Raw genomic sequence first — 21,599 nt, 5'->3', positions numbered from 1 at the left:
TCTGTTTTTGCTTCAAATTTCGAAATTATACAATCTAATTTAGATTAAAAACTGCTCATGTTGCATGTATGCAGCATCTTTGTTTGGATCATTATTAAAATGCAGTGGTTGCCTCTAATTTTAAATGGAAAGAGCACAGACAAAGCCTTATTTTGTTTATATGAAGAGACTTATTTTATTTGCGTTACTTATTTGATTTGGGGCTTGTTTTAAAATTTAAATTTAGTTTTATTTACATTTACATTATATTTAAATTGTGTTATTTAGCAGACGATTTTATCCAAAGCGACTTACAAATGAGGACAATAGAAGCAATCAAAACCAACAAAAGAGCAATAATATACAAGTGCTATATTAGTATATTATTATAGTGTTATATTTCAATTTCACAAAGAAACATGCAGTCCAAGGTCCAAGCAATAATAAAAGGACACATTTAATTTATAATTTGTCTTAAATCTCATTTTGTTAAAAAAAAAAAAAAAAATCGAATCGAATCATGAGTTGAGTGAATTGTTGCATCCCTAATTTTAAGGCGACTGCATAACTAGTATTTCATGCCGGTGAATAAGGAAGGGGAAAAAACAATGTGACATGAATATGAAGTGTGATCGGGGTGATTGAAGCAAGCAGAACTGATCACCAGGCCGTCATTGCGACACGGAGGGAGTCAAACTCAGGCAGAACAGAAAACTCACAGACTCTGAAGAGATTTTCGTCAAGAGCTCTGGCTCTGGGGTTCCGACGAGCATCAAGATAAGCTTCAACTGATCAATATCTTTAAGAGCAAAATAAAGGAAAATGCAGGGAATGGGGTGACTATGAAAGCAGGGATTGGGGGGAAAAAAACAACAATAATAAAATAATCGTTTAACAAAAGAATAAAAACAGCACAGGAAAATGGGATAAAGGAAGAAACAAAACGCAGTCATGATTGGTTCAAAGCCAACATGCATTCTGTAATAACAATGAATGGAGCTCACGGCACTTCTCAGGTTCCTCTATTGTTTTACTGAGCGAGTTGGCACAGCAGATGTAAGCTAGTACACTTACCTGACCGAAGTACACTTCCAGCAGACAAAATCTGAGTCAATGCAACAGCGTGTCAGGCAGATGTGTTCTGTACAACTGTACATGACACTGACCACATTTACATGCACATCATTAACAGATTATTCTGGTTTACAGATTATTCTTCATATTCTGGTTAAGCTATTATTCTGATAAAGCCATTTACATGTGCTCTCTTTCTCTATATATATGAGATTCAGCAAGGATGCATTAAATTGATCAAAAGTGACTATAAAGACATTTATAATGTTATAAAGGAGTTCTATTTCCAAACGCTTTTCAACTTTTCAAAAATTATCACCAGCAAAAGAGAAGCAAATCAGCATATTAGGATGATTTCTGAAGGATCATGTGACACTGAAGACTGGAGTAATGATGCTGAAAAATCAGCTTTGCATCACAGGAAAAAATTATATTTTAAAGTATATTAAAATAGAAAACCATTATTTTAAATGGTAATAACATTTCACAATATTACTGTTTTTACTGTATTTTTGATCAAATAAATGCAGCCTTGGTAAGCATTAAGAGACTCATTTCAAAAACATTAAAAAAAAATTGTACATACAAACCTTTGAACGGTAGTGTATATAGATATATATTTTATTTAATATATAGTTAATTCCTATCTCCAAAAGTGTGCTTCATCAATTAATTTTTCAGAACCCTACAGTAATATCACCAAGAATTACCTTTCTTTGAGATATAACATATAAAAGTGATATATAATGTTCAGTTACGGAGGATATTCCGAAAATTCAAAAGTTTACATGATCCAAAATTCTGATGAATACATGCAGATTTCTAGAATCCAAAATATTGTCTTAACCTCATTATAGTTAATGCATTTACATTAAGTTTACAAAATTGGAATATGCCTACATTATTGAAATATGGCTGCTTGCATAATCAGAATATGACCAAATTCTGATTTATATAGGAATATTCTTATGCACGTAAATGCAGTCAGTGAAAACTTGTGAATATGTTTAACAACTGAGTGTGACAGGCAGGTGTGAGCTACAGCAAAGTGGGCTAGTTCTACACACATGTCCAGATCCACACGGACTTCTGTTCAAATCGGACAAAGGAGGATGTTAGCAAAAAGCGCGTACAATGTAAGTGAAAAGCTGATGAAGGTAAAGGGGTATCACTGCATGAAGACTAAAAAGTGTTCACAAGCAAGTAGATGAGAGATTGGGGTAGTTCATTCATGCAGTTAGAAACATGCATAAATGCAACAAATCAACATTCAGGTCATGCATGTGTGTGTGTGTGTGTGTGTGTGTGTGTGTGTTGATTTAAAGGGGTCATGAACTGATAAATCTAATTTACCTTAATCTTTTGATATATAACAGGTCAATGTACTATAAAAACATCCTGTAAGTTTTCAGAACTCAAACTTTCTCGTTAGTTAAAAAACAGCTTTTATTGAAATCAAGATCAGAAAATGACTCGTTTTGGAATGTGCCACTTTATGATGTAATAGTGTGGCTAAACACCACCTCCGCAGGAGAAGATCAACGCCTGCTTCTACATCACTGCCTGTTTAGCTCCGCCCACTGATACGCACTTGTAGTAGGAGGAGAGGAAATACTAGAAAGACGCAAACACAGGTTTACTCCATCAACAGAACCATACAGATGACATTACAAGATTACAACACACTGTGTAGTGTCAGTTGTGAATAATAGTCTTTGAATTGCCTCCCTTGTGATCCTAACATTATTTTTAAACAAGAAAGTATGATGCAGGCTTTTCAGAGAGACTGAGAGTATTTCTTATCTTATTATTTTAATTGTATTGTCATAATTATAAATACCAGTTTGTAGCGCCAATAGTTTTACAGTTAACCGTAATTTATTGCCCCTCAAGTGATTTACCTATTACGCAAAGTCTTGCACATTCACAGACAATAGGTTACTTCTGGATTGCAAAATAAGGTGAATATAAGACTGTTTGATGTCAAAAACATCATGTTTAAGTAAACACACAATGCATTGCATATAAAAATGATATGGTTTGGAATTACATGAGGGCGAGTAAATGATTGACAGTTTTATTCCTGGCCAAACTAATTATGTTGTAGGTGCATTTGTGAATGTGCCACCTATAATTTAAACACAAACTGAGTTTTAACTAATATTATATTAATTCTTGCAATTCTGCACCCAATTTTACACCCAAAAATTCTACACCCAATTTGCAGATATTATCATACGCACACAGAAAGTAGGCAAATGCACACAGAAAGTAGATAATCTGCATGTTTAGGCAACCAAATAACTACTTTATCCTAATCTATTCTTTCGCAGACTTCCTTGAAATGCAGATCACATTTCCTCTCTCGAAAGGCCAGGACCCCGTTTAATGTGGACTGAATGCGTGAGTGTGTTGGATTTTTCACAGGGGGCTTGACTCGACCTCACACACTAGAACAGAAGCAGCAAAGCATTAAAATTCCCAGAGTGGCGCGCGCTGTGCTAGAATCTTTGTCCTTTAAGACTGAGCAAAGTTCATGTTTTTTGTCAACAGGACCATCAGGCAGTGTGACTCACTGGGAGGCAGCGGGCCGACACTAGCTGACTCATTCCCCTCGGGATCGCTGCCTCTCTATGAATTAGATTTGGCTGATACGTGTAAGTGTTTTTCTTCACACTTGCAGAGAGGGAGGGAGGGAGGGCTGGGGCAATGCATGCCAAAAAATGTCACACGACTAAAGGTTGTTTCCAGAAAGAGAGATTTGGGTCAGGGGGTGAATGAAGGGGAAAGGATACGATCAGTGCCGGGAAACAAGGTCCGTCCTGTGAGGAGCTCAGCCATTATGCAGCCCACCGACCAGATGTCCACTACAACACAAAACAAAAACCCTCTTCTCATTCGCTGAAACAACATACATTCTAAGACAAAATGAGATTAACTCTCTTAACAGATGTCCCTAATCTTACTGTGTAGAATTCATCAGTGCTGTTATTCTAATGAAAAACATTTTGTTCATCAAGTAGGAAACAACTGACTGGAATATTGAATTATTGAAAATATGTAAATCTGTGGTGAATCAGCTGCAATGTGCATTAATTTTCAACTATTCAGTAGCACGGAGTTTTTAATTATCTTTTATTTTTATATTTTCAGTTTTTGTTTTAATTTAAGTTTAAGTGTCAATCATTATTAAAATGTTTATGTGCTTTTCATTATCCTCATGGCACTGGGCCTCAATGGCCACCTCACTAAACTAGCAACACTTAACATCCATGACTACCTCACCAAGGTCAGTTACAGCCTCAGTTGGGTGCTTATGTTGATTGTAGTCTTTATGAACTTCAATAATGAGTTTTAGGTATAGAAAATGACCCTCCAATGAACGTGGGCAACAGGATATGATGTCACTCTACATGGTCCAGGGATATTTTATTATTATTTATAACATAGTATTATATATAATAATTATAAGTTTTAGTAGTTTTTAATTAATATATAAAATAATTATTTTGAATTTTTTTTATTACTTTTTATTATTATATTTCTATTTTTTATAATAAAGAATAATTTTAAAATAAATTAATTTTAGTTTATTTTAGTATTTTTGTCATTTTTATTAGTAATATTAAAAGAAGGTTTAATTAATTTTTTATTTCAGTTTTAGTTTGTAATTTTAACATTTCCATGGCAAAATGTCTAATTTCCACAAGTTTCGCAAAGTTATCACAAAGTTTTGCATCAAATACTTATAATTTATGTAGAAGCTTTATTTCAATTACTGAAATTTGTTTTTAATGTTTTTGTTTACAACAACCACACCAATTGTGACAAGATAATTATTCCACTTATATTAATATAAAGACAAATATTTATTAAAAATTCCAAGTTTTCATCCAAAAAAACAGAACCCATTAACTCAAATTTAAATTTTAACTAGTCAAAAAGAATATGAGGTGATAACGATCAACAAACATGGAACAAAATTCAGAGCTGTGCAGAAAATCAATAAATATGTGTCAGCCAATCAAAATGAAGAAATGTAACAATAAGAATTAAACCAATAAAAATACATGTAAAAAACAATATTGTGGTATTAAGTATAAGCATTTTTGCTAATGTGACCAAGACCCCGTGGATGGAGAAAAATAATACCAATCAATAACATTTTACTTTTAAACATCCAATAACATCCAATAACAACTTTTAAACATCCAATCACATCCTCACAGATAATCTTAGATCCCATCCTACTGTGAATATTCTTTTATTCAGTTGTGAATAGTATTTCATGTTGCCTTCAGTTACAAAATGTAAAAATTACATATAAACAAAAGCTGTTTTTATTCATCAATACATAAGTGAGAATTCTGGGTAATCCTGACCTGTCATGTTGTAGTGCATCCAATTGAGCATGATCTCTGGGGCACGGTACCATCGAGTGGCAACGTATCCCGTCATCTCATCGTCAGTCAGCCGGGCCAGCCCAAAGTCCAGAATCTGAGCACAGATATCAGAGCAAGCATTAGCCATAAACTAGACTTATCAGCGCTCATATTTCACTGTGTGCCTCGGTAATTATAAACCTAGTGTTGATCAACAGAGCATAATAATAACAGATGTGACAGTGTAAAAAGCAACAGATGATGATGATGAAGATGGCAGAGCTCTTGGCAATCAGAGCAAGCTTAGATTAACATGCTCTCACCTTAAGTTCACAGTCTTCATTTACAGCCAAGTTACTGGGTTTAAGATCCTGTATGATAGGAAAAGATGAGCAGAGAGAAGGTGTAAGTGAGAATCACTCCATGTTTTGCTACAAATGGCTTTCATGCACTAATAAAAGTCATCCTGGGAGCTGAAATCAGGTCACGGCAGAAATAACCTTCATTATAAACCATAAAGGTGTTTACACAAGCAGTGGTGCAGATGAAACCCTAAAACCTGTTTACCTGTGGAAAACCTGCAACAAAACTCACATTCTGGACTAATGAGAAAAAAAATCTAATTTGTACTGACAGCTATAAGTTTCAATCAAATCGGTCTAAAATTCTCACTTGCCTTTCCATCCCTACACATCTTAAAGGAACAGTTCACCAAAAATGAAAAATTGCTTAAAATGTACTCATCCTCAGGCCAGTCCAAAACAGTGTCAGTGGATTTTGATGTGAGAGGACAACAGGAGATGGACTTTTTCACTGGAGGAAGCATTATTATAGATTATGGACTGGTATTTTGGCCAGAGTTAAAATGTCTAATGCTAGGTTTGTTTCTTACAAACATGCAGCTTTTGGCTTCACAAATCATTAATTGATGGACTGGAGTGGTGTGGAATACTTGTGGATTATTGTGATGTTTTTATCAGCTGTTTGGACTCTCATTCTGGCGGCACCCATTCACTGCAGAGGATCCATTGGTGAGCAAGTGATGTAATGCTACATTTCTCCAAATCTGTTCCAATGAAGAAACAAACTCATCTACATCTTGCATGGCCTGAGGGGGGGGTAATTTTTCAGCAAATTTTCATTTTTTGGGAGAACTATTCTTTCTATTCAGTGGTTAGGCCAGAAATTGAATAAATGAATCTCTGAAGTGAATTTATAAAGGAGGATCTCTGTAGTTTTTCCCAGATATTTTATTAATTATATAATGTCCATAAACTTTAATATTTAATCAAATACCTGGAAAATAAAATATAATTTTTTTAGCTTTCAAAATATGACTCTAAAACAACACTAGAGACTATTTAAAAAGAAATACCCTCACATTACTCATAAATAAATGAAGTAATGAACAGAAAGTGTGGTCTACTCACTCTGTGGATGATGTCTGCTGAGTGAATATACTGCGGAGAGAAAGACAGATGAACTCACTTCAGTCAAATACAGAGATCAATGAGAACCAATTACCTGTAGGCTAAACGTCTGAGCGAAGCACACTTTAGATCAACACATTACACCAAAACAGTCCTTCATACTCTAGTTCATTCTCCTAAGTACTACGAACACGACATAATTATCTTTTAAATTAACACCAGAGAGAGTGAATTATAGCAATTGCGCAGTGAATGATGAAGAGCAGCGTTACAGGGAAAAAAAGGTTACCAAAGTCATGATGTAGCGGAAGTAGCGACAGAACTTTTCTCCTGTGTTGTGATGTACAGTACATCTGAGTGAAACAGATTATTGAAAAACAGTAGGGTAGGAACGTGGTTCTGTCCATTAGGGATGGCATTTTTAAAAAATATTGTATTTGAATATTTGGGATCATAACAAAAATTATTATTCAAATATTTGTTTATTTAAATAACGTTTAACAAAAAAATACGTTATTTTTTAATAATCAAGTTTTTGTCACCATTTCTATCAACATGGGCATGGACAAATATGGATGCTTTATGCAAATGTATGTTTATTATTAGTGAAATCATACTCAACAGAGCATAAAGAATTCAGATACAGGTTTTCACAAAAACAAAAAAGTTTTTTAAAACCATTTTTAAGAAACGGAATCAAAAGTCAAAAGTATCAATTATTATATTAATTTAAACAATTATTATTAATTAATTATTATATTAATTAAATAACATAACTATATTTTACTGGTTTAATTGTTTAAACTTTTATAATGCATTATCTTCTTATCGAGCTACCAGTTCATATTTACAACTCTGTGTGTTTGTTGCATAAAAACATGGGTGGATGTTCGCATTGGTCTGAACAAAAACAGTCGGAACGGCAGAAATATAGCGGTTTCTCCGACTGTAAACAAAGCAGCGCTGACTTTGAAACGTGCAGCTCTCATATTTATTCAATGAAATCATCGCCTTTTGAAGTTAAATCGTCACATTAAGCCTTATCGCAATTCTTGTCTTTCCCTCCCCAAATTTAAAACCTCCTGGAACCATAATTAAGATTTTCTTGTACCATTTAAGACTTTTTATGGCCTTAAATATGATACAACTAAATTTAAGACCTCTTAAGACTTAAGGACCCGTGGCAACCCTGAAACAGAAAATGTGTGCTGCATTAATCGCGCGTTAATAAAATTAGTGCCGTTAAAATTAATTTGCGTTAATGCTTTATTAATGCGCGAGAACTGAAAAAATAAAGCAGACCATGCCAATTACAGTACAGAACGTACATACACGTACAAATTTACTAGCCAATGGCGATCATATTACAAAGGTGTGCATAGAGGGTTGTTTAGTAAGATCATTTTGTTCAAAGTAATTCCAAACTTCACAAGTCAGATGACGACATTCTGTGATCAAATACAATCAACTTGTTAACACGCTCCACAGCGCCACCCAGTGCATTTAGTTATAACTGACTTCTAGTTTGTGTGCTTAGGATTCTCTGCATTTACGGCCAGCAAAGCAAATGGTGTTTTTATTTTCGAATGGTGTTTTTATTTTTCGAATAATAAATACAGATCGAATATTCGACTATTTGTGCACACCCCTACTGTCCATCGGTTGTTGATTGGATGGAGGCAGATCTTAATACAAGCTTTCAGTATATATGTATAAATATTCCTTTAAGCTCTCATTACATTTAGCAATTACAACAAAATAAAAATTAAAACAGTGGGTGGGGCCTAACCTTCAATCCTCGTAGGATCTGATAAATGAGGAACTGGACGTGATCATCTGTCAGCTTCTGGCACTTGACGATATTGTTGAGGTCTGCTCCCATGAGGTGGGTCACCAGATACCTGTTAAACAAAGTCGTCATGACACAGCAACTTCACAGATGGAAGCTTCACTGTTACCCTGAATGAACTTTTTCAGAAGTACACTAAAGCTTTGAAGGACAGCAGAATTTATACTCAAGCAATCATTATAACCACACAACTGAGATATAAAAATCATTACATTAGTACAGCATTAACTTAAAACAGCAAATCAGCATCCAAAGAGTAAAAGGGGTGGGGATTAGTATAAAAAATTGATTTAATTCCTTCATTTTGAGGAACCAAGTTTTCAGTCTATGCTATTTTCAGTCGAGTGAACAAAACTTCATGCCTACCATCCACTAACAGCGATACAGCTGTGTGCTTTGTTACTTTTAATTTGACAAATTCTGAGCTTTCAAATTCAGTCAATTTTATAATGAAATTCAAACGTTAAATGTGGGATTTGATGCTCTTTAATGTGGCGTGACAGACTGCTGTAGTCGCCTCAGTTCAAGCGGCACGTGAACCGATCATCTCCTCCTTTTTACTACTAGTTACAGCACTAAATAAACATGAATGAACTTCAGAGGGTATGCAACTCAAAGAAACAGTACAACTTACTGAAATGGATCATGTCTCATGTAATCATGCTCAATCAGTGTTTCAATTGTGAAAAGATGTCAATAAAACAGCTTGTAAACAGTGTGACAATGTTATATTTACCTCAAAATGCTCCTCTCAAGAGTGATTTTTGTCTCATTGACTATCGTTTTTACGGTCGTTGAATGGCTTTCCTGAGGTAAATGCAATGTCACGTGACACATTGTTTGCAAGCTGTTTTATTGACGTCTTTCTGTAGTTGAAACACTGATTGCACAATTACATGAGACGTGATTTTTTTTGTGCTTATTATTTTCCTGATTTCGGCCCTGATTTTTGGTTGCCGAATTCTTGGTGCATCACTACTTTATACCATTAAAAAGTTGATAGAAAAAAAACTGTCTAATGTGCACTTTAAATGTTTAAATACAACTTTTTATTTGAGAGTTGATAATTAACCTCATTTTTGGTTTTTGGCTAAATTAAAACTTCAAATTCTGGTCTAAATTTTTAATTCTGGTCATTTCAGTGGATCACTAGTCCTGATTGACATCCAGCACAACCAATCAGCTTGTTGGCGCACAGATGGGAACAGTGGAATGCGTCTGGTGCAGAGCCAGCTGGGCACAGGCGGCCTGCTGGAAGCTCTGCTGAGTGGTGAAAGGAATCCAAGCGGCACTTGTCTGACCCGGCCACGAGCGCTATCATTAACCTTAACAATCATGAGCGCTTTGCTGCTCTGCACTCTCGCAACACTCGAGGCAAACATGCTCGGTGAAGCAACCTTATGGTAGTGAAAATGCCTTCCATTAAAGGCGAGCACTTCGTCAGAGAGGTTTGCATAGTAGATACTCAAGTATATGGATACATGCAGTTCAGAAATATCTCTTGCCAAACGTGCTCCTCCCTCTTGCCCCGAGCTCTGCTCTCCCACTCATTCTCCATGAGATTTTGGGTCCGGGGTATTTATAGGAGTATTACAGTATTCTTAGCTCTTGTTTCCATGCATCTTGCAGTGCTTGTGTGTAGAAATTCCAGCTCCTGTTTCCAGTCTCTCTGCAGCCAAACACAATTCACACTGGAGCTCTTGTTCCTGGGAATCGCTCCCACAAGTCATGACCTCAAACGGCTCTCACCCAACTTAAATGAACTATACTGAGACTGGGCTCACATTTGGACAGCACATGAGAGCAGTCCTTAAAGAACCCATGAAATAAAAATGGGACTTTTATGTCTATTAGCTACGATGGATCTATATGATAGCAGTTTTGCGTCAATGACCCAGATTTTACATCGGACATGCACTGAGTAAAAGAGGGTGTCACACCCAGAATCGTCCACGTTTCACACTGTTCAAACCTGACTGTGTGGTTAGTAGTCAAGGGAAGTCAGGTTTCAAAATTTCACTTTGCATTTGTAAATCACTGCCAAATGTACTCTACAAAGTGGGATTTAGGTGCCGTCACGCAGACTGCTCATTGCTGCTCAGGGGTGGCAAAAATTTATTTATATAGTAATTACAACTCGCATAACGTAATCTGGTTTTTATGCTGCGTCTTTGCAAAATTTTAAGCAGGAACAGAGCAGCCTTAGCACATGTGACATCTAGACATCTTAGCACTTAGACATTTAGGTGTCTTTACCCTTCACACAGACTGTTTAATACTGCTTAGAGGTGGCATAAATGCATTTACACAATAATTACAAGTGGCATAATTTAATCTGGCTTTTATGCTGCATTACATCTTTATACATTTTTGAACAGGCACAGAGCAGCATTAACTCAGCTCTGAAACGATAGTTCTTTGGTTGATTTTCTGATTGGAATCTTATTTATAACCTCTTATTATGAGGTTTGTAACATTGAATGGTCCAATACAGTACAAGTGCACAATTGCAATGATTGCACACTGATTGCAATTATTCAATCTAATTGCAGATATTGTTGAGAGCTTTAATAAACATAGCTTAAAACATATTGCGAACACAACATTTCGGTATAATATAACGGTATATTTTTTTAGAAGTCAGACCACCATAAAATGATATGTGACATTGAAGAATTTAAGAAATGTACATTCTATACATTCTAACACTCACAACAAAAATAACATATTACAGTTATACTAAATTATCATATAAAATTCAGGTTGAAGTCCAAAAATTAAACTAAAGTTAAGGAAAAAAATATATATTTGAAAAAATATTATTGTATTCAAAATTAGTCATTATATTATTTACTAATGATAATTAATCATGATATATTCTACCCCAGGATTATACATGTTTGCAAAGCCTTCTTCTTAAGGTATATGTGTGCATTAAGCTTACAATGCAAGTAACATGTACAAAAGAGATAATTATAATTATTAGTAAGACAATTTATCACCCAAAATTTAATAATTGCAACAGCTCATATGAAACTATTGCCAAGGCAACCAATTTTTTTCTATAATTCCCTGAATGTGCTCTTATTCTCTTTTGTATGTGTTAACTGTTTTAAGAGGCAGTTATATTATAAGGCAATAACATTTTGCAGGTTATTGCATATGTGCCTATGAAGAAATTATGCTGAGCGGATGAATCCGTGTTGACATGGTAACTATGGATATTCCCAACACGTGTGCAGCCACGATGTTCCTCACCCCTCCCAGAGCAGAACTCGACAGGTGCTGCTTTTCGATTATCGCACTGACAGCTGGATGCAAGGCACTTGAACATAACCGGGTTTAACCGGTCCTTCACCACACAGTAGGCACACACCGCACAATCAGGACTATGTCTAATTAAGATTTTATTGAGTAATGCAGGGTTGTGCACTGGAGACACCTACACTTTGAATAATTACCGCACGCTGCACGCTACTGAGGTGTGGCAGCTACGCCAGAGTAATTACTGGAGTGTGCCACTACATATCAGCTGTTACTCGGTTTCTCAGTATGGCTCAGAAACCACAGACCTGCAACCCATAAAACAACATGCAACCTTTTACAACAACATTTCCTAGAAGAATGTTTTTGATGCAGGGATGAAAACTGATAAGTTGACAATCTGGGAACTTAAGTCAGACCACCTTCTAGAAATAAACCAAATACTCACACGTCATTGAATCCTGATAGACAGGTAGCGGGCGTGAAAACATCTAGTAGACCAATTACCTGCAACAAAGACAAGAGTCATAGAAAATTAGTCTGAAACATGACAACATTATAAGGTTAAGGTCAAATCATTTAAAGTCTAAACTGTTTTTGTTCAATTCCTTGAGTGCGCACCAGAGTTATTTTAGTTAACTAAAACTTAAGCCAAAAAATAAAAAAACTTGTTACTTGAAATGATAGAAGCCCATTTCCGCCACTGAATAAAAAATAAAGCAAGTATCTGTGACTTTTTATTTCGCAATTCTGACTTTTTCTCACAATTGTGAGCTATAAACTCGCAATTGTAAGAAAATAGTATTTTTTCCCCAAAGAATTGGACTTTAGTTTATATCATGCAATTCTGACTTCAGAACTCGCAATTGCAAAAAGTCAGAATTGCGAGAGAAAAAAAAGTCAGAATTGTGACAAAGTGTCGCAATAACTTTTTTCTTTTTTAGTCAGTGGTGGAAATGGGCTTCCATATGAAAAAAAAAGTTAACTGAAATATAAAAAAAAAAATAGCAACAGAATAAAATACTTTAATTCAACTAGTTCTCAAGGAAACATTTCCCATTTTCATTTAGTTTAACGATGTAATAAAATAACTAAAACTAATAATGAAATAAACTATACAGACATTATAAATAAAAAACTAAATATTAATAATTAAAATTAAATAAAAACAGAAAATAAAAAAATAGAAACTTCAAACTAAGGATGTCCAAATCAGGTTTTTAGATACTTGTATTTTCTGAGTCACTTCAAATACATTAAAGTTAAAAAGTTATTCAAATCAATCCAGTTTATACAGGCATGTGCAGAGTTTCTCAGGGACAGAGGCTCAAATGTAAAAATAATATATATGTAATCTCTAAATATATAACAATATATCTATTTAACTTCAAATATAAAAATAACAATTACTACAGTAATTATATATATATAAAAGTGGAGTAAAGGTTAGAAAGTATGAAGCTCGCGAATGCCAGAATGCCAGTGTGCCAGTCAAGTTCGAAGCAAGACAACCCATAGCAACGCATTATGACAACGACATCTCAAGATAGATAAGAATTAACTGTAAATAAACAATTTTCAAGTGAATTGTTACAAAAGTGTTCATCAAATACGTTAAACACAGAAGCGGGATTAGAATATTCGATACCGATCAGTTAAAAAAAGCTTATTCGGCCCCAAGATCGGCTCGGGACATCCCATATTCAAACTATTAATAAAATCTATAAAAGTATCTCATTGTTAATAAAATAACACTTATGTACAATTCTGCACTTTAAACACATGTACAAGAAAATAAGCTGTACTTGTACATCATCTGTCATGACTGCCGTTGTTTTCTTGATGTTGGTGAGCATGCGGCCCACTGCGGTTCATCTCAGAGGAAACGGCACACAGAGTGAGATGTGTTGCATCCTCTGTGAAACTCTCATTTAGATTTTGTGTGGGCATTACCTTTATCTCTCTCTCTGCAAGAGGAGGAGTGGGTGAATTACATACTGGTTAAACTGTTGTTGCACTTCTACCCACAGTAACATTTGTAAACTTTGGCCAACCTTGGCTGACAGACAAAAGCGGCAACCATTAATTACACTTCCGTTCAAAAGTTTGGGGGAAGATTTTTTTATAAAGTCGTCTCAATTATTCTCCAAGGCTGCATTTATCTGATAAAAATACATTGCAAACAGTACTATTGTAAAAATGCAATTTTGCATTTTTTAATACATTTTAAACGTAATTTATTCCAGACCAAAACTGAATTTTCAGCATTATTACTCCAGTCTTCAGTGTCTCATGATCCTTCAGAAATCATTCTAATACGCTGATTTGCTGCTCAAGAAACATTTCTGATTATTATATATGCTGAAAACAGTTGTGCAGAGTTGTCCTCGTTCATTCTGGTTAGTGGTTTACATTCCGCAAGCGCACGTGATCAGATCGCAGACACAGAGCAACAACACCTGGACTCTGTTATAATCATTCTCGGGGACTTTAATAAAGCAAACCTCACACGTGAACTGCCATAATTCAAACAACACATTACATGCCCCACCAGAGACAAAAATATTTTGGACCACTGCTACACCACAATAAAGGATGCCTATCGCTCCATCCCCAGAGCAGCTTTAGGCCTCTCTGACCACTGCCTGGTTCATCTTCTTCCAACATACAGGCAAAAACTTAAATCTGCTAAGCCTCTAGTAAGGACTGTAAAGAGATGGACCAATGAAACAGAGTGGGCATTACAAGCCTGTTTCGACTGCACTGATTGGAGCGTTTTTGAAGCTGCTGCCACTGATCTGGATGAACTCACAGATTCTGTAACATTCATATATCAGTTTCTGTGAGGATATGTGCATTCCTACCAGGACTTATTTAAGATACAACAATGATAAGCCATGGTTCACAGCAAAACTCAGACAGCTTCGTCAGGGCAAAGAGGATGCCTACAGAAGTGGGGACAGAATCTTGCACAATCAGGCCAGGAACATACTGAATAAGGAGATTAGAGTGGCTGAGAGGAGCTACGCTAAAAAGCTGGAAAACCACTTTTCAGCCAACGACCCTGCTTCAGTGTGAAAGGCCTGAAAGACACTACAAACTACAAGACCGTCCCCCAGCACTGAGGCGAATCAACAACTTGTTAAAGACCTGAATGAGTTTTACTGTAGATTTGAAACTCCCGGTCTTACGGCCCCCAAACCCACGCTGACCAACTCTCTACACAACCATTAAGGCCCCGATATACTCAAAACGAAGTTCTTTTTCGTTCTTCGTTTAGGGGTAAAACGAAGTTCGAAATACGTGAGCAGTGGTATAGTGTTATTGAACTTCCCGACGCCGCCCACTCTGATGAAAGCAACGTTTATATGAATATGTAAATATGTGCTGCGCGCTTTCCTCTCAGTAACAAAATAAACGCATCAAAAATGGAGAGAACAGCAATAATTTTTAATAAAAAGCATCTGTTCATAGCAACATGGGTATGCTTGTACGAGCTCTGCAAATTAGCACTCCCGTGACGTCACGTCACGTGTATTTACATGACACTTTATTCAATATATTGCTTAAAAGCAATCCGCAGTATTAAACATGAAAAACAGTGTCAGTGTCTCATTTCATCAAAAGCAAAACTTAATTTGCTACTATAAAGTGGCTCTCCACTGTGTTCAGTTTTTATCCACAGACATCTCACCTCCAAGGTTTCGACAGATGAAATGAACCCGGAGAAGAGTTCTGCGTGAAAGAAGGCGGAGCCTCAGTGCACACCTCCTATGATGTAATCGTCACGGACCAATGGTAGTACGAAGGTGTTTTGCAGCCGGAACGCACTTTTCCGGAAAGTTCGCTTTGGCAAGCCATTTCGAACTCCCAAAACGAACACAGAACGAACTTAGTTTTGGCCAGATTTTGTTCGAAATTACGTCACATCAGTTCGTTCTTCGATTTCACTTGAAGTATATCGGGGCCTTAACACCTCCAGCAATCACAAAAGTTTGCTATGTCTGTACAGAGTGATTTTCGGAGCCCTTTGAAGGGAGCACCCTTCAAGAACTGTATATATCCAGAGTGAGGAAAAGGGCTCAGGAAATCACTCTGGATCCCTCACATCCAAGCCATCTCCTCCTTGAACTTTTGCCATCTGGTTGGTGCTACAGAGAACCGAACACCAGGACATCCAGGCACAAAAAAAAAAAGTTTCTTTCCCCAGGCAATCTACCTCATGAGCAGTTAAATGCTCTCCCCATTAATAGTGTTCTGTGCTCGTCTGTGCAGCTAACGATAGAACAGTTAGCATGCTCTGCTAAAACTTTTGCCATGGCGCTAGAACTGGTACACCGTTGTTGCTTGCGAAAACAAGAATGGCGGCGCCATAGGTGGAAACGTGCAGATAAAGGGGCGGTGATATTATAATAAAATCCCTTTGCCATGTCACAAAGGGAGCGAAATCTGACACACTCGTTTTTTCAGACGCTTGCAGAAAAAGGCTTACCAAAACAAAGTTACTGGGTTAATCTTTTTCACGTTTCCTGGGTTGGTAGATGCCGGGGACCTGATTATAGCACTTAAAACCTGGAAAAGTCTGATTTTCATGATATGTCACCTTTAACATCTGCGGTCATGAAGTCATTTGAAAGGGACTTATGTGAGGATCTTGTTTGTGGACTTCATTTCTAATACGCTGATTTGCTGCTCAAGAAACATTTCTGATTATTATATATGCTGAAAACAGTTGTGCAGAGTTGTCCTCGTTCATTCTGGTTAGTGGTTTACATTCCGCAAGCGCACGTGATCAGATCGCAGACACAGAGCAACAACACCTGGACTCTGTTATAATCATTCTCGGGGACTTTAATAAAGAAAAAGGCCCAGCAGAGGTTGTATTTCCTTTGCCAGCTGAGGAAGTTCAACCTGCCACAGGAGCTGCTCACACAGCTCTACTCAGCCATCTTTGAGTCTGTCCTGTGCACTTCAATAACTGTCTGCCCACCCTTCAAGAACTGTATATATCCAGAGTGAGGCATTCTACTCACTTCATGAGTTTCACATGTGTTTCACATATTTCACATGTGATTTTAACATGTGATTTTAACATGTGATTTGCACATGTGAAGTTCATGTGGTTTTTCTGTAAGGGCAGAGCAGCTTTAGGCCTCTCTGACCACTGCCTGGTTCATCTTCTTCCAACATACAGGCAAAAACTTAAATCTGCTAAGCCTCTAGTAAGGACTGTAAAGAGATGGACCAATGAAACAGAGTGGGCATTACAAGCCTGTTTCGACTGCACTGATTGGAGCGTTTTTGAAGCTGCTGCCACTGATCTGGATGAACTCACAGATTCTGTAACATTCATATATCAGTTTCTGTGAGGATATGTGCATTCCTACCAGGACTTATTTAAGATACAACAATGATAAGCCATGGTTCACAGCAAAACTCAGACAGCTTCGTCAGGGCAAAGAGGATGCCTACAGAAGTGGGGACAGAATCTTGCACAATCAGGCCAGGAACATACTGAATAAGGAGATTAGAGTGGCTGAGAGGAGCTACGCTAAAAAGCTGGAAAACCACTTTTCAGCCAACGACCCTGCTTCAGTGTGAAAGGCCTGAAAGACACTACAAACTACAAGACCGTCCCCCAGCACTTCTGACTCTATTCTATTCCATCTATAGCACACCTGTACATACAATTTTGTCAATTTTTGTTTATTTATATATATATATATATATACATATATATATATATACTTTTATATATATATATACACACATATGTGTATTTATGCATTTAATAGAGACATAATTTAATAGAGATGCATTTAATAGAGACATCAGTAGCAGTATTGGTATCAATAATACTAGCCTTCATTAATAACAGGCAACTTAAAGGGATAGTTCACCCAAAAATGCCAAAATACAGACAGCATGTTACATGTCCCACCAGGGACAGTAATATACTGGACCATTGTTACTCCACAATAAAGGATGCATATCGCTCGGTCCCCAGAGCAGCTGTAGGACTCTCTGACCACTGCCTGGTTCATCTTATACTGACTTACAGGCATAAACTTAAATCTGCTAAACCTGTAGTAAAGACTGTAAAGAGATGGACCAATGAAACAGAGCGGGCATTACAAGCCTGTTTCGACTGCACTGATTGGAGCGTTTTTGAAGCTGCTGCCACTGATCTGGATGAACTCACAGATTCTGTAACATTCATATATCAGTTTCTGTGAGGATATGTGCATTCCTACCAGGACTTAGAGTACCAAATTGAGAAAGTACTGTCGGGTTTGTCTTAAGTTCATGTAAAACAGTTGCAAAATAAAACGCACGAGTATCAGTATTGGATCCGTGAAATAGGTCTTGTGACAGCAGCCTAGCTGTGCCGTCTTTTATTAATGTTAATCAAACAACAAAACATACTGCTCTTGACTAAATAATGTTTTGTTGAATAACTTTTAATGTTAATTTACAGTTTATTCAATTTCTGTAGCCTATTTAAAACACGTTCATAATTTAGAAAATGTAGTTAATACTTGCATCATCGATGATTTATTTTATCCACCCGCGACCCACCCGCAAATAATCAGAATGCATTTTTTTATTACCCGACCCACCCGATCCGCGGATTATCCGCAGCGCCCGCGGATATAACCGCCATCCGCGCATCACTAGACAACATACATTATTATATACGCAATTAATCGCGATTACAGAACAATGTGCAATTAATTCGTTTATTTTTAATCGGTTGACAGCACTAATTTATTTATTATTTTTCAAATGTGTTCAGCACACCACGCACAGAAAAAAATAGGCAAAGACCCAAAACTCTACTATGCAGAACTGTGCAGCTTAAATATGCTGTCACAAATTTGCCGTCACTTAGATGTGCTGTCACAAATTCTTCATCACACAAAAGTCATACATATGACATCCCTTTGCTGCAAGACTTCATCAGAGTGCTGTGTTTTGCTCATATTACACTGCTGAGAACAGCTAGTGTTTACTACGGTCCTGCATGGATGCTGCCTGTCAGCTGGCCACGGTTCACATTATGAAAAAGGGTGATTGACGTCTGAAGCGCCGATCTGTTCAGGGATTCAGACGTTTATTAAACATTAACATCTGTAAGACAGACAGACAACACCAGGGAACACGAATGCGTGTGCAAGTAGAAAAATGGAGGGAGGGAGAGAGAAACCGAGTGCAAGTAGGTGGCTGTGATCCAGTGTAGAGTTTCACCCACGCTCATACAGAGGCTGCAAAGATTCATGGACTCTGGACAGAAGGCAAAAAAAGGCATTTTTTTCCTATGCAAAAGCACATTGAGTGTCTTGACAACAGTAGGCAAATAAGATCATCCGCACATACCGTATGCCTGCTGAAAAACACAACACACAGCTCTTAAATGCGCTTTTGACCTTACAGAACCTCACGTCGAGTTTGTCCATAATTAGGGCCCCTATGAAATCCTTTTTATTTTTACCAAATTCCATTTTATTAATTGAAATCATGACACTTACACAATTTTTTTTTAAAGTTGAACAAAAAAATACATATTAAGGATCCTGTGATTTTTTTTTCCTGGTAATGAAATGGCATAAATCATTAATTTATAATGACATTTTTTTATTTATTTTGGCAAACAAAGTGCTGCCCAACAGAGGTTCACGGTTAAAATTAAAACATGGAAGACAAATTGTGATTATTCCTTAAAAAAATTTTAATAATAAAAATGTTATTATTATTATCATTATCATTGAGATGTGCATTCTACTGTACAGAAATATATTTCTGTCACAATTTCTTTAAGTTAAACTAAACTTTTATTTTGACGGGTTTCCGTGAAGACCTTAGCTTCTGTGTGTGTGTTTTTCTCAAACTAAGTGGTAAAATGCTCATGAAAAGACTCTGAGCAGTTGGAGATGAATTTCATGCGTTCACGTCGTCATATAGTGAGACAAAAGCCATTCATTCACACGGAGAAATGCAGAACATGCAGGATTCATATTTAAATAGTCTTTTCGCCTTTAATATTTACAGACACTAGTCTATATCATGATTTGATTTAAGTGTACTGACCTACATTTGATTTATTTATCCAAAATTTGACAAATTCCGTGACATTCCGTGTTATTAATGACTGGATTCCGCAATTCCGTATACGCTCATGAGGCATTTTGAACAGAATTAGATAGATCTGTCATAAAGATATTTAAAAAGGCTATAATCATGAAAAAAATATATATATACTGTATATTAAGCACAACATGTACATTATGCAGTTCTGATTTGCAGTGCAGTGCATTATACATTAATAGTGCATAATCTCTCCCCTTTCCCTCATTAGCTCACAGACAACGATCAATAGTTTCATAACGCACAGTGCTGGCAGAAGATGTGAGGATGCTCTAATAGTCATGAGAGAGGAAGTACAGGAAGTCACAGATTTTGAGGAAAAGAAAAGAGGTTCAGGTTCTGTGAGAACTTCAGAAATGCAGTACAAGCCTGTCAAAAGAGGATCTGTATTGCATATGTCAGTGAAAAAAAAAAGAGCTGAAAACATCTCTTACATTCTCGTGTTTCATGTGTTTGAGGAGCCGCAGTTCTCTGTATGTGCGCTTGGCGTGGATGATGGACTGGAACGGCCGGGACAGCTTCTTGACTGCGATCCTCAGGCCTGTCTTTGTGTCTAACGCGGAGCTGCGGAAAAAAGAACAACATGTTATGGATTCGATCAACACTGCAAGATTACCGGAGAGTTTACTCCAAGATTCACAAGCATTCCAAGGAAAAATGATACTGTAGGAACGTTTTGTTAAAGGAAACCTAGGAACATTCCTAAAAGGTTATGTTTGGAATGGTAAGATCATTGGAAATGGACATCTGAAATGCTCCATTACCATAATAGAAGTGGTGTGTTTTCATACAGCAAGCATAAGAACAAGAATTCTCATATACTATTTTTTTTATATGAAGTAGTTGTAAAGAGGTGGTTGTCAGGGCATTGCTATATGGTTGCTAGGGCGTTCTGAGGATTTTTCTTTTGTCCATTTAACTGTCTAAAAGGTGCGAGTCCATAATAACTAATACCAGCGCTGACTACATTCAAATGCAAATCATTTTCTGATTAGGGTTCATATTCTGGTTAAGCCTAATCCTGGGGGGGGGATTACTTGATCTGCAACAGTTGGAATATTCCTGTAAGCATGTAATTAGCATATTCTGAATAATCTGAATAAAATAAAGTATGAACTTTCCATTTATTATGCTGTATTTTTATTTTTTTTTATTTTGGAGAGTAATTTAATCTCATAACTGATTAAGTGTAACAAATTGGCAAAATGTATCTATCACCCAGACTTCCCTTTGTAGATATAAATGTAGAAAACAATTTTTTTTGATCAACATTGTGATTTCGATTTAAATCAAGATTTTGACACAATATTTCCTTACACAAACACACTTTCATAAATGCGATGTTCTGCTTGCCCACATATCTGAAGTAGTTGCATTAGGGCTGCACAATTAATTGAACTTCTAATCGCAATTACAATTATGGATGCCACAATTACATAATCGTTCAAAGCGGCAATTAATCGTTCAAAGTCCACT

General features: G+C 36.5%; 1 protein-coding gene across 2 annotated transcripts in view; it reads right to left on the bottom strand.

Moving 5' to 3' along the window:
- The window catches only part of LOC107680431 (mitogen-activated protein kinase 14B-like), a 36,922-nt gene that overhangs the window by 3,961 nt on the left and 11,362 nt on the right, over positions 1-21,599 (bottom strand). Inside the window, exons 2-9 of one of the 2 annotated variants that reach the window (XM_016476314.1) lie at positions 20,558-20,687; positions 12,427-12,485; positions 8,655-8,766; positions 6,866-6,895; positions 5,759-5,806; positions 5,436-5,550; positions 3,849-3,920; positions 699-778 (exon numbers count right to left, since the gene is read on the bottom strand). In XM_016476314.1, coding sequence (XP_016331800.1) covers positions 699-778; positions 3,849-3,920; positions 5,436-5,550; positions 5,759-5,806; positions 6,866-6,895; positions 8,655-8,766; positions 12,427-12,485; positions 20,558-20,687 — 646 coding nt within the window. The remainder of the gene's footprint in view (positions 1-698; positions 779-3,848; positions 3,921-5,435; positions 5,551-5,758; positions 5,807-6,865; positions 6,896-8,654; positions 8,767-12,426; positions 12,486-20,557; positions 20,688-21,599) is intronic. The other variant, XM_016476315.1, reaches the window with a different exon arrangement.

This window comes from Sinocyclocheilus anshuiensis, unplaced genomic scaffold (genome assembly GCF_001515605.1).
Source record: "Sinocyclocheilus anshuiensis isolate Anshui unplaced genomic scaffold, SAMN03320099.WGS_v1.1 scaffold792, whole genome shotgun sequence".
Lineage (NCBI taxonomy): Eukaryota > Metazoa > Chordata > Actinopteri > Cypriniformes > Cyprinidae > Sinocyclocheilus > Sinocyclocheilus anshuiensis.
This window is presented reverse-complemented; position numbering and strand designations above follow the sequence as displayed.